The following is a 12,877-nucleotide window of genomic DNA, read 5'->3' on the forward strand; positions in this document are numbered from 1 at the left end:
TATTTCTTCAAGTCCCGCTTTCAATTCTTTTGGATATATACCCAGAAGTGGGATTGCTTGATAATATGGTAATTCTGATCTGAATTTTTTGAGGAACCATCATACTGTTTTTTACAGTGGCTATACGGTTTTTCATTCCCACCAACAGTGCATAAAGTTTTCAATTTCTCCACATCCTTGGCGACATTTGTTATTTTTTTTATAGCTATCCTAATAGATGTGAGGTGGTATCTCACTGTGGTTTTAATGCACATTTCCCTAACGATTAGTGATATCAAGCACTTTTTCATATACTTTTTGGTCATTTGCATATCTTCTTTGGAGAAATGTTAACTTAAGTCCTTGGCCCATCTTTTAATTGGGTTGCATTTTGTTGCTGTTGAGTTGTAGTTCTTTACCTATTCTGGTTATTAACCCCTTATCAGGTATATGATTTGTAAATATTTTCTTCCATTCATAGGTGGCCTTTCCACTCTGTTGATAATGTCTTTTAATGGACCAATATTTTTATTTGGATATAGTTTAATTTTTCTAATTTTTATTTTGTTGCTTGTGTTTTTGGTGTCATATCCAAGAAATGATTGAGAAATCTAATGTCACAAAGCTTTTCCCCTATGTTTTTGTCTAAGACAAAACAACAGTTTTAGCTCTTTTTAATTATAATTCTAGCTCTTGTGTTTGGGTCTTTGATCCATTTTTAGTTCATTTTTATATATGGTGTAAGGAAGAGTCCAACTTCATTCTTTTGCATGTGGTTATCCAGTTATCCCAGTACCATTTATTGAAAAGATTACTCTTTACCTACTGAATGGTCTTGGCAACCTTGTCTAAAATCATCGGGTTTATTTCTGGGCTTTCTATTCTATGCCATAGGTTTACACGTCTGTTTTTATGCCAGTACCACACTGTTTTGATTATTGTAGCTTTGTAGTAAGTTTTGAAATCAGAAAGTATGAGACTTCCAACTTTGTTCTTTTTTTCCCCCCCCCCAAGATTGTTTCGGCTATTTAGGGTCCCTTGAAATACCATATGAATTTTAGGATGGATTTTCCTATTTCTGAAAAAAAAACCAAAAACCATTGTTGGGATTTTTATAGGGATTGCATTGAACCTGGAGATAATTTGGATAGTACTGACATCTTAACAACATTGTCTTCCAATCCATGAACGTAGGATGAATTTCCATTTATTCGTGTCTTCTTTAATTTCTTTCAGCAATGCTTTGTAGTTTTCAGTGTACAAGTCTTTCATTCCTTGGTTATGTTTATTCCTAAGTATTTTATGCTTTTTACTGCTATTGTAAATAAAATTGTTTTCTTTTCATTGTTCATTGTCAGTGTACTAAAACACAGCTAAATTTTGTGTTGATTTCATATCCTGCAGCTTTGCCAAATTTATTAGTTCTAATAGTTGTGTATGTGTGTTATCATGATCTATATATGATCATGCCATGTGCAAGCAGAGATAATTTTAATTTTTCCTTTCCAACTCACACATCCTGCATAATCCAGTACTATGTTGAACAGAAGTAGTGAAACCAGGTATATTTTTCATGTTCCTGATCTTAAAGAAAAGGAATTCAGTTTTTACCATTGAGTATGATGCTGGCTGTGGGCTTTTCACATAAGACCTTTATTATGTTGACCTTTTCACATAAGACTTTTATTATTTTTCCTTCTATTCATAGTTTGTTGAGTGTTTTTATCCAAAAGGGTGTTGAATTTTGTCAAATGCTCTTTCTGCATCAGTGGAGATGAAATGTTTTTCCCCTTCACTCTGTCAATGTGGCCTATTACACTGATTGATTTTCATACATTGAACCATCCTTGCATTCCAGGAATAAATCCCACTTTGTCATGATGTAAAATCCTCTTACTGAGCTGTTGAATTCTGTTCACTAGTATTTTGCTCAGGAATTTTATATCAATATCCATAAGGGATACTGGTATATAGTTTTCTTTTCATGCAATATTTCTTCCTGACTTTGGTATCAAATGCTGGCCTCATAGAGTGAGTTAGGAAGTGTTCCCTCCTCTTCAAATTTTGGGAAGAGTTTTGAGAACAACTGGTATTAATTTCTCTTTAAATGTTTGGTAGAATTCGCTAGTGAAGCCATCTGGTCTGTGCTTTTCTTTAGTTTTTTTTTTTTAATTATTGATTCAATCCTCTACTTCTTCATGATTTGATGTTGGTAGGTTGTGTGTTTCTAGAAATTTGTTCATTTCATTTAGGTTATCCAGTTAGTTGGAATCAGTTGCTCATAGTATTCTCTTATAATAGTTTTTATTTCAGTAAAATTAGTAGTACTATCCTCTCTTTCACTTCTGATTTTATGTGTCTGGTCTTTTTTTTTTTTTTTACATTTGTGAGTTTTGATTTTATATATTTAACAGTTATCTTCGGAAGTCAGTCTAAGCCAGGTAGTCCCAGATAATACTGTGAGAAACCCTACCTTTCATACTAGGTAGAGTCAGAGTACAAGTCCTTAGAGGTCTCCAGAAGTTCTATTGGTAAACTTGGGGAAAGGCAGATAGGATGTAATAACTAAGTCATTATATCACTTAGCATTTTGAGCCTCGATTTCAAAACTGCAAAGTGATGATAAGAGTATCTCACCTGCCTATTTCATAATGATTCAATCTTACATATTACATATCAGGACGTAGGCTCAGTGTTTAGGACACAAAGATGAAAATATCAGGACAACTGTGCTCAAGGATTAAGTACACTCACAGAAAACTAACTGTAACTCAATCTGAAGTCTGTGTTCATATTTCTACTATTAATACCAAGTTATCACATTTGTATATAATCTTTGTCAATTAGGTTTCATGCAATTCCTCTGAAAGATACAAAAGTATTTGAGATGAAGAAAGAAAAACTCAGAGAAACTACTTTTGAAAGGTCATACCATGAATACATTGTACTGTATTATCCAACCATTATGGGTACCCGAAAGGGGAGCATTTGCTGAGGCAAAGGAGAGAGTTTACCGACAGAAGAGATAATGTGTAGGCCTCGCTATCGGCTGAGTCAGAGTTCTCAAGTAGACATGGCATACAAAGAGACGGTATAGTACAGAATTGGACTGGAAAAAGCTTTGAACTGTCATGTGACAATCTATCTCATAGGTTACTATGGGAACCACTGATAGCTCAAATGTGAAGTCAAAAGAAGACTAGATGTGAAATCACTTTGTGAATTATACAATTCTAGACCTGAATGATGATTATTCTAACAATTACTATGGAGAGACTAGTAGCTAAGGAACACGGCTCCGTTTAGGACATGGGAGCGATTCTCCTTCTGCCACCCAGTGGTTTGTGTAAAATTTCCTACCACTGGTTTTATGGTACAATGACTTCAATAACTGGTCTCATGGGTATGATGAAATGGCCTCTGGGAAGTCCAAAGGCCAAATGTCTTCCTTAACCACAAAGAAGTAGCACCACAAAAGGACTGTCTTCCTTTTAGGGGGGTCACAAGGGGGCCATCTGGCCTCAGACAGATCTAAACCCATTCATAAAAGCTTCTCTCAGAGGAAATTACATGGACTTTGTTTTTATAATATCGGAAATTGACCTGATAGCATCCACTGCCTTATAAAAGGTGTCTCCTTATGCCCATCTGAAGTGTTCTTCAATGAGGTTTAAATCCAGTTCGTCTCATTTCTTTTCTGGGAAGATGGAGGGCATTTAGCAAACAGTTTCTTACAGCCATCACAGAATGAAAGACAGTTATTAGATTAACACGTCTTTTCTTCTCTGGTCCTTTTAATGCCCTAAGGCCATTTATTAGAACACTAACGGGAACTTTGGTTGGTGCCTGGGGAGCTCTACTGTCTAATCTGGAGAAAAAGGGGGAGGGGAAGAGGTCGCTTCTTATGGAAAATCTAACCTCAATTTGAGGGGGAAGAGTTATTGAGCTTAAAAAATAAACAGTGACACATGAATGCCACTGGCAACATTATTTGGAATTGCCCCAAAGTGGAACAACCTAAATGTCCACCAACTGGTGGATGGACAAACAAAATGTGATATATCCATATAACGGAGCACTATTTGGCCATAAAAATGAATGAATTACTTCCTTTACATGGAATTACTTCCTATGACATGGAGGAACCTCAAAAACAGTGAAAGAAGCGAAAGAAGCCAGACACAAGAGGCCATATATTGTATCATTCCATTTATATAGCATGTCTAGAAAAGGCAAATCTATAGAGATAGAAGGTCTTTATTCTAGACCAGGTCTAGAAAAACATGGAAGGACTTACAACTTTATAGTGGTCGCCTAGGACTAGGGGGTAGGTAGGTGACAGTAATTAAGAGTGAAAGATACAAAGAATCATATTGGAGTGATAGCAATATTCTAAAACTGATTTACGCTGATGATTGCACAACTTGGTAAATTTATTAAAAGTAATCATTGAAGTGCATGCTTGAAATGGGTGAATTATATCTGTAAAATATACCTCAAGAAATTATTTTTAAAAAGTCAAGTGACAGTTTTTCGTAAAAAAGAATACTGAACTAGGAGTTCTAGTCCTAGTCTGCAATTAATTGTGCAGCCTTGGGCATGTAACATTTTCTCTACGGCCGGCAGCCTTCCGCAAAATGAGGATGATGGGCAATTTGGCACCAAAGGTCCTTTTAGCTCTAAAATTCTGTGAGTTTAGATTTTCACGTGCCATGTGACAGCAGCATCATTCTTACCTGGCATTTTGTTTCCTTCTGGTGCCCAAGTCTTTTTATGCTACATATTAATTTAATTCAACCTTCTCTTATCTTCAATCTAGTTCCACAGCTTTTAAAGACTTACTTGCTTACTTACCCTTATCCCCACTTGGACATATTGTCTGGTTGTCAAAAGTATTCCTTAAGGCCAACTATCAAGTTTGTGGTGCCTCCAAACAAAGTTCCAAGGTGGGGGGACTAAACCAGGCTTAGAATAACACAGAAGGAGACATGACTCCCACTTTGAGTGAAGCCTTTTTTTTTTTTTTTTCAAGTGTGGCTCTTACCTAACTGTGATCGAGACCAGACTTTCCTAATTTATTGATGAGACTGTCATGTTGGATGAAATCCAAAGCCTTTCTAGAGTCCATACAGATAATATCTATTTCTTTTTCTCTACCATCTTGGGCCGTCGCCCTGACATTACGAGGAAATTGAATTGGTCTGACACAATTTGCTCTTTGCAACGCCCTACTCTTTACTTCCTTCTGCTCTTGGAAGACGACAGTAATCGCTCACTTGCTCTGGTTAAAAAGCGAAGCTTTAATTGCTGCCATCTCCTTTCCATTTCCTTTAAGCATCTCCTAGGTATACCTGCACTGAAGAACCGGAACTAAAGCGCATAATTCTCACGTTTAAGTGGATATTTCTAATGTCACAGCACTCAGTGAGAGAAAATACTGCGATGGACTCAGTGGGGGTGCTAAGTTAACCTGAGACTCGAAGAGGGAAATGCTCAGACATACAAGACCACCAAACCTTTAGGACGACTTACACGACCGAATAGGAAATTTCATCTATCCCATTCAGGAAGTTGTAGCCTTTTTCTGTTTATTATATCATATAAGTTACAGCATAGATTTCATAGAACAAATCCTGATTAACTGACATGGAATCAAGGTGAGTTCTTTTCACATGAGCTATGAAAGACTATATCGCATATTAAACCTGAACTGGAAATGGAAAGGATAGAAGACTTCATTGTTTGTTGCAATTAGTCATCTCTGTCGCTGTAAAAATAAAGCAGCCACAGACAATGCATAGATGAATGGGCGTGGCCATGTCCCAATAAAACTTTATTAACAAAACAGGTGTCAGATTGGATTTGGTCCATCAGCTGCTGACTCCTGTTAAGCCGATGAAAAGAAAGCATGAGGTAAGGTCTCAGGACTAGACCGGAGGCTTGCAGCCAGTGCTCCTAATAACCATTATTAATTTGTAGGACTGTCCACATCTGATTGAAAGGGGGGTCGCTCTGAACCTTTACTCTTGACTAATCTGCTTACCTCTGGTTGATATTCTCCTACTGCCCCAGCTAGTGGAATATCGTTTATCTTTATCGATGAGAGACTGAATCCTAATTCCTAAGCTGAAGTCTGCCATGAGTTCACTCTCTTTCTACCAATACACAACACAGCTTAATAAAATTTAGATGGTTACTTTTTCCATTCCGTACAAATTATGAAAACTGTCACGGTTTCCCCCATATCTGCCTTTGAACCAGAACTGAGTTCTTCTGGCATTACTGCATACTCTGCTTAAATACTAGACAGAAAAAGTGTGAGTATACTTTAGCACGACGAGGCTACTGTAAACTTCTGCGATCCTTTATTATTGTTTCGCATTATGTGGAATGAATGCGTTTCTTTATCCTGAGTTCTTCCTGTCTGCCCTGTTCTTGGTCTTAGTTCAAGTGTTAACTCATGAGTGCCAATAACAAGAACCCTTGCATGTCCCTTCCTGTTAGAGAAGGTAGAGAGCTGCAGCATGCAGATTTTCTGCTCATGCTGAAAGTTACGACAAGGCACTTACATGGCTTCAATGACTGCAGATAAACAGAGAAATCTTTGTGAGTGGCGCAGATGAATTTTTCCATTCAATTGTACACGCTGTTCTAAGAGTTTTGGGGACCATATGTCTTGCGAAGTCCAAAATGTTTACTATCTGGCCCTTCTACACAAAAAGTCTGCCGGCCCCTAAAATATAGCTTTGCCTCCAGGGAGGACGAATACTGTTGTGGTGATGTGTGTCAGGAGGGACGGTAAGCTGAATGCATCATGAGATGTAGTGTAGAAGAGAAATGACTTGGCTACTAAGAAGAGGTGAGAGGCAGATAACATAGTATACTGTCGGCCTCGCAACGAAGATGACAAGCATACTGAAATAAATACTCGAGGGCTTTGTGTCGCAGGTACATAAGACACTGTTGGCAGGGCAGCACACAGCTTTCTCAATAACGGTGATGAAGGAGGACGAAATGAACAACGATGCTGTTACGGACACTGCGAGACATTGTTAGAATTGTCAAAATGACCGTCTTATAATCATTTCTGATTCAGCCAGTGCTGTTTCTTAATTCATGAAATGTATTTAAATCTCTTCAAGTGTGCTAGCACAAAATCTAGTATTTGACACTGAACTATGAATACAAAGCATGTGGAGAAGACACTGTTTTCAACTAATGTCTCAGCCCTCAATTCTAACTCGTCTGGACATTTGACTAATCCCAAATTATCCTCTGATCTAGACAGTTCAGTATACATTCATGAAAATAAAGAAGCTAAATGAAAACTAAAGATGTAAATAAAGGGTCTTATTCTTTCTTTCCTTCTTCTTTTCTTTTTTTTCCAAAGAAATGAGACCTCTCCAAAAGGGAATGATCCCAAAGAAGTGAACTACGCCATGCTTTGGATCATGAAATACCATATTTCTGTTGGACTTTACCTGCCATCAAATATCTGAGCGTCTAAAAGAGCATGTCAGAATCTCAGAAAGAGCTAAATGGACAGCGTATTGGGTTTTTTTTGTTTTGTTTTGTTTTTTTTAGGATAAATTGAGACAAAAGCTATTATGATGTTTTTGTAGACTAGCCAAGAATGTATGTGGGAAGAGAATATAAAGAGATAGATACTCGGGTCTTTCCTCTATCCCCCAAACAGCAACCGCAACTACATGAGACCTGGGGAAGATTAAGAGGAGAAAAGAAGGCAGGGGAAGAGGAAGATAAAGTGGGACAGGAACGTGGGAAGGGCTTACGGGAGCTGTTGGCTCTGCAAAACTTTATAGCTACTGAAAGAGCAACAGGAACACCCCGCCCTTCCTCCACCTGCCCCCCGCCCCTCGCGAAGCATTGAGTTTGGCAAGATAAGCTGCTCTAAGAGAAACAAACTGTGAAGTTACTGAACTTCCTGGTCTTTCTCAGCGAACACTCCCCACCTAACTCAATTAAAGAGACTGAGAAAACAAGCCTGGCATGGAAGTGGGTACATAGCATATCCAGGGCGTGGCGGCAATTGCATAATTCAGCTTCTCAAAACAAAGCAAATCTTCCCAGGCACAGGCATGCAGGTATGTTAAAAACAAACAAACAAAAAAAGGTGGGGAAGAAGGAGCGAGGATGGAGAGAGAGGAGAACAAGGAGGAGAAGGAAAGAAGGAGAAAAGAAACTAGAAAAGGAGAAAAGAAAAAGGAAGAAAGCAGGGTCAAATACATTAGTTATTAATTCTCCAGACGACTTTCCCTACCTTCTAATATGTTAGCAATTAAAAGAAAAGTGCCTTATGATCAGCTCGTAGTCTATATTCCGAGCCAAGTCACACTATCCAAAGAAGTAAAGAAAACACAGTTACAGCTGACTCGTGAGCCAACTGACTGAAGCGGTCCATGCAGACATGTGGCTGGCCACCCTGGCAACAAGGATTTGCCGGTCTCTCCCAGCTGCCTGCAGCCAGCTGTGCTCTCCAGTGCCGAGTGAGTCGACCTGGCTAACCAGAGGTTATTTTCATCCTTGGTTTATACTCCCTTCCCCACTCCCTAGTCTTCTCATACTTAACAGTGCTATAGGAACAGAGGGGCTGGTGGCAGCTTTCATCAGTCATCGAAAGGCAGAAGGGGTGTCGTAACAATCCTGTAGGGTTTGACACCCGAAAGGGCAACCTCTATAGATATTATTTTAAATTTTGATTAAAATTCCCAGTGAGCATGACATCTAAGATGCGCTCTGAACTCCCCCCTCGCTCCTTGTTTCATGTCATTTCCCACTTCCTCATCTTCTGTCCTTATTTGTATATCTCTGCCGTATTCCTTCCTGTCACCAAGTTCATATTTATAGAAACTTTATTTAAAATTACTTGCATGGATTCTAGAGCCATACGGGAAGGTGCTAGTTAAATCTCGTGGAAAAAGTAGTAACAACAGCACAAGTGAAAAGTTCCTTTGTTTTTGCAACTCGCACAGCTATATCCAATCATTTTCTTCTCCTTTCCCCCAAATCTTCATCACTCATTGTAGCTGTACCGCAACGGAACTACTGTAAAGTGGAACAAAGACTGTACATTTCATGGACAAGGAAAGGTTATCTGTCTGCTGCAAGCAAGCCCAGAAGAGAGGCGTGGGCACTACGTACAGAAAAAGGTGTTTAACTGCATCACATTAAGGAATTGCTCATCTCTTGAGATCACAGAGGATGTCGTTAAGAATACTAGGGTGCTCTGGGAAAGAAGAAGGAAAAAAGGCCAGTTTTGGTTTCTGTCATTAAGCTGTAATTTCTTGGCTAAATATCTTTTTCCAGCAGTTAAGAGAGAACGGGGACTTCTGGTGCCAGCCGAGATGAAATAAGCCCATTTAAGTCTCTCTCTCCTTCTGGTTATAACTAAAAATTGATCGAAATACAGAAACCACTGCCTCTGGACAAAATACCATAGCAGGAGGGTTGGTGAGGAAAGTTAAAACCTGAAGAACAACCAAGAAGGCAGTGAAATCGTGGAGGCCTGAAGACAGAATGGCATCATTAATAAATTGTTTAAAGAAAAGAATTGTCAACTCAGAACTCTCCGCACCACAAAAACATCCGTCAGGAACGAATGCAAAAGAAAGCCATTCTCAAATAAGGGAAAGATAAAGAGATCACAATCCTAAGTATTTAGCCACGTGAAATAAAAACCTACATTGGCACAAAAATCTATGCATGAAAGCTTAGAACAGTTATAGTCCTAATTGTCTTAAACTGGAAACAAACCAAATGTTTCTCGGCTGAGGAACCAAGCATGGTACATCCATACAATGAAATACTACTCAGCGATAAAAGGAAACAAATTATGGATATGTGCACCAATCTGGCTGAATCTCAAGTGCATTATGCTAACTGAGAGAAACCAGACTCAAAAGGAGAGATACCATGTAATTCCATTTATACGGCATCTGGAAAAGGCGAAGCTACAAGGAGGGAGGACAAGTTAGTGATATCCAGGGGTTAAAGGGAGGGGAAGGGCTTGACTAAGAAAGGACAGCTACCGGGAATTTTTTTTTTTTTTTTGGCAACCGTTGTCTATCTCCAATGTGGTGGTAATTACATGCCTCTAGCATTTGCTAGAACTCATATAACTGTAAGTGAAAGTATGAATTTTATACGTTAAAGACAAGTTAAAAATATGGAACTTAAAATCTTGGTGTACCTTCCTAAGGAAACTTTTTGACAATTCAATGAAGCAGAAAACTGTAACCCCGATGTAATGGCAAATAGCCAAGCTTTCATTGAAATCTTTGTTATAAAATGTTATTTGAAAATAAAATCTATTTGGTCTTCACGCATTTTTGAGAAAGTCCAGAAACCTTCAGGATAGAATAGTACTACCCAATATGTGAGTTTTGACATCAATTTAAAAATTCTTGCCAGTTATATAAACCTTTCCAATTCCATGTTAGAAGCATGATTATATCATCACAAAATTTATATCTAACCTGGTGTTTGAAAGAGACACTATCATAACTGTTACAAAACAACACACACGCACACACACACACACACACACATTTTTACCATTAAAGGGAAAACACAAAAGTCACACAGTGACACCCTGGGCTCAGCCGTGCTTTCCCTAACACTGACCGAACGAGTTTTTCTTGCCTGCCATATTGACGTACGCTCTGCAGGCAGCATAAAAAATGTTTGTGTGTTAAAGACTGAACTTTAACGTACCCTGTCGAAGAGTGCAAAGAGTTGTCTCAGGACGTCCGAAACAGGCAACTTTAAATACTCTGCAAATTCTTCAATTCCGATCCTTCCCCCTTTGGTGGAACTCGCAATAGCTGCATATTCGCTCAAATGCTTACGGACGCCATCCCAATCTAATCTAAACAAAGAATTGGAAATGCACGTCATTAGCTCTTCACAATCAACGTGGGCATTTTTTATAAACCCTGCTTTATTCATTTGTCTGAAGGAGACATTTTAAGTGTTAAAATTGAAAAAGAGAATTAAATGGGTATTTTTTTTTATTAGTTTCAGATACACGGTATCATGGTGAATGAATATTTTAAAGCACATAGTGAACATGTACACAGGCTTCTAATTTTTTAAAGGATATTAGTTTATCTATAGTTTTCCCAACTATGTGAGAAAAAGAAAAGCAACTGAGAAAAAGAGCCATGTGGTAGAATAATAAATGCCTCGTGACAAGAAAATAAGAAATCACATTTAAATCTAAACATCACTTAGTACGTCAACAGTATTCATTGAGTTGTTAAAAAAAAAATACAACTTTTGCTTTTAAGGAGCTTTCAGGTTGATAATGAATTCATATTTCAGAAAATGCTGTGATAGGGAGATTCATTAGACTATACACACTTCCCCTAATATTAGTAATGAGAACTCAGGATGATAAACAGTGGAATATGCTGTAGCTTACATCACATCCTTTCTTTGCCTTAGAGATTAAACACATTACTTAACGGATACTTTTTCTGTATCTCATTTCAATGACTATCTAAACTTTTCAGATCTCTAGGAATATTATGAACCTAACATCCAAACATTTCATGTAGAAGATATAGAGAATATTTGCTATATCAGTTATCGAAATGTAATTTTTAATATTGAATTTTAACACAGTGACTGGTTCTGGAGCTCCCTCCCCAGGAGAATGCCGGGGTCTATTAAATCAAGAAATTCTGCAAATCGCTAATAGGGGTGAAAACAGAATGAACTGTAACAACAGGGGGATCTGGGGGTTACGCCTTTCATACCAAGTAGTTCAAAGGAATGTTCTAAATGGTTTAAACTTGATCCTAAGAGCACGAAGGAATGTCTTTTCCTTTAAAGAAAAAAATTACGTGCCCAGAAAGAAAAGGTAGATCTAGGGTAAGTATTTAAAATGTAGTGGTGGTCAGGATTGCTACTTTCCAAGTCAATTCATATTTTACAAGAAAGGCTCTGAGCACCACAGGCCAGTACCATCTAATTATGCTATCTTTCTTGCAAAAAGGTGGCAGGACAGACAAACCACTCTGAGCCATTTCTCAGTAGGGAGGCATCTGTATTCGCCCACGTTTACCATTTCTTGGTCTCCTGTGACCAATACACATATTTTTGAGTTACCTGTTCTCGAAAAAACTAAACTCGATGAACTAAATGGGAGATAAGTTCACAACCCTGGCTTCCCTAATAAACACCAGAGCTGAGAATCAATTAAATCAGAGAAAATAAACATACAAGAATTCAGATTGCTTTTAGAAATCTTTGTGAAAGTTAGTAATTTAAAAATATACTCACTTCAATTTCCGGCTAATTTTGGTAAATTCCACCAGCCCAGCTTCCATAGGCAATGTTAGCTGTCCTGCCGAAATCATCAATCTACAATCTTCGTAGGTGTGATCTGTTACTGGAATTCTCAGAGCTCTGAAAGCATTAAAAAAGCAAACTGAAATTCAAAAAAAATTCTTTTAAAAAGGTAATGACTTTTCATTAGACCTGAACCGGTCAACAAATAATAATAGTAAATGGAAAAGTATTTCCTACTTTTTAAACCAGTAGCTTTGGCTTTTTATTGCCAAAGAGACACGTTTCTTTACTTCTTCACAGACTTGCTACGCAGACATAATATCCTTATGTCCGCATGCTTCTGTCAGCTGACCATTTATGCTTTGTGTTTTAACTGCCGTTAACAATAATGACAGTTAGCTTCAGTCTCGTGGAAAGTAATGAGAAGACTTAGTCCTAGCGGTGGACCTTTAGGCACTTAACCTAAGGCTCACCGTTCTCATCTATACGTAGAACAGTTAGTTACTCTGCTACTCCACAGAGTTATGCTAAGGACAAACCAGGAATGCCTGCGGAAGAGCCCATTAGGGGGTAAATGGCATCT

At 38.1% G+C, this 12,877-nt stretch overlaps 1 protein-coding gene across 2 annotated transcripts in view; it reads right to left on the reverse strand.

Moving 5' to 3' along the window:
* LPCAT2 (lysophosphatidylcholine acyltransferase 2) overlaps window positions 1-12,877 on the reverse strand; it is a 58,981-nt gene that overhangs the window by 16,867 nt on the left and 29,237 nt on the right. For both annotated transcript variants that reach the window (XM_011360136.2, XM_023530636.1), the window contains 2 exons: window positions 12,286-12,411; window positions 10,714-10,867 (listed from right to left, as the gene is read on the reverse strand). In XM_011360136.2, the coding sequence (XP_011358438.1) occupies window positions 10,714-10,867; window positions 12,286-12,411 (280 nt within the window). The remainder of the gene's footprint in view (window positions 1-10,713; window positions 10,868-12,285; window positions 12,412-12,877) is intronic.

This window comes from Pteropus vampyrus, unplaced genomic scaffold, assembly GCF_000151845.1.
Source record: "Pteropus vampyrus isolate Shadow unplaced genomic scaffold, Pvam_2.0 Scaffold51, whole genome shotgun sequence".
Lineage (NCBI taxonomy): Eukaryota > Metazoa > Chordata > Mammalia > Chiroptera > Pteropodidae > Pteropus > Pteropus vampyrus.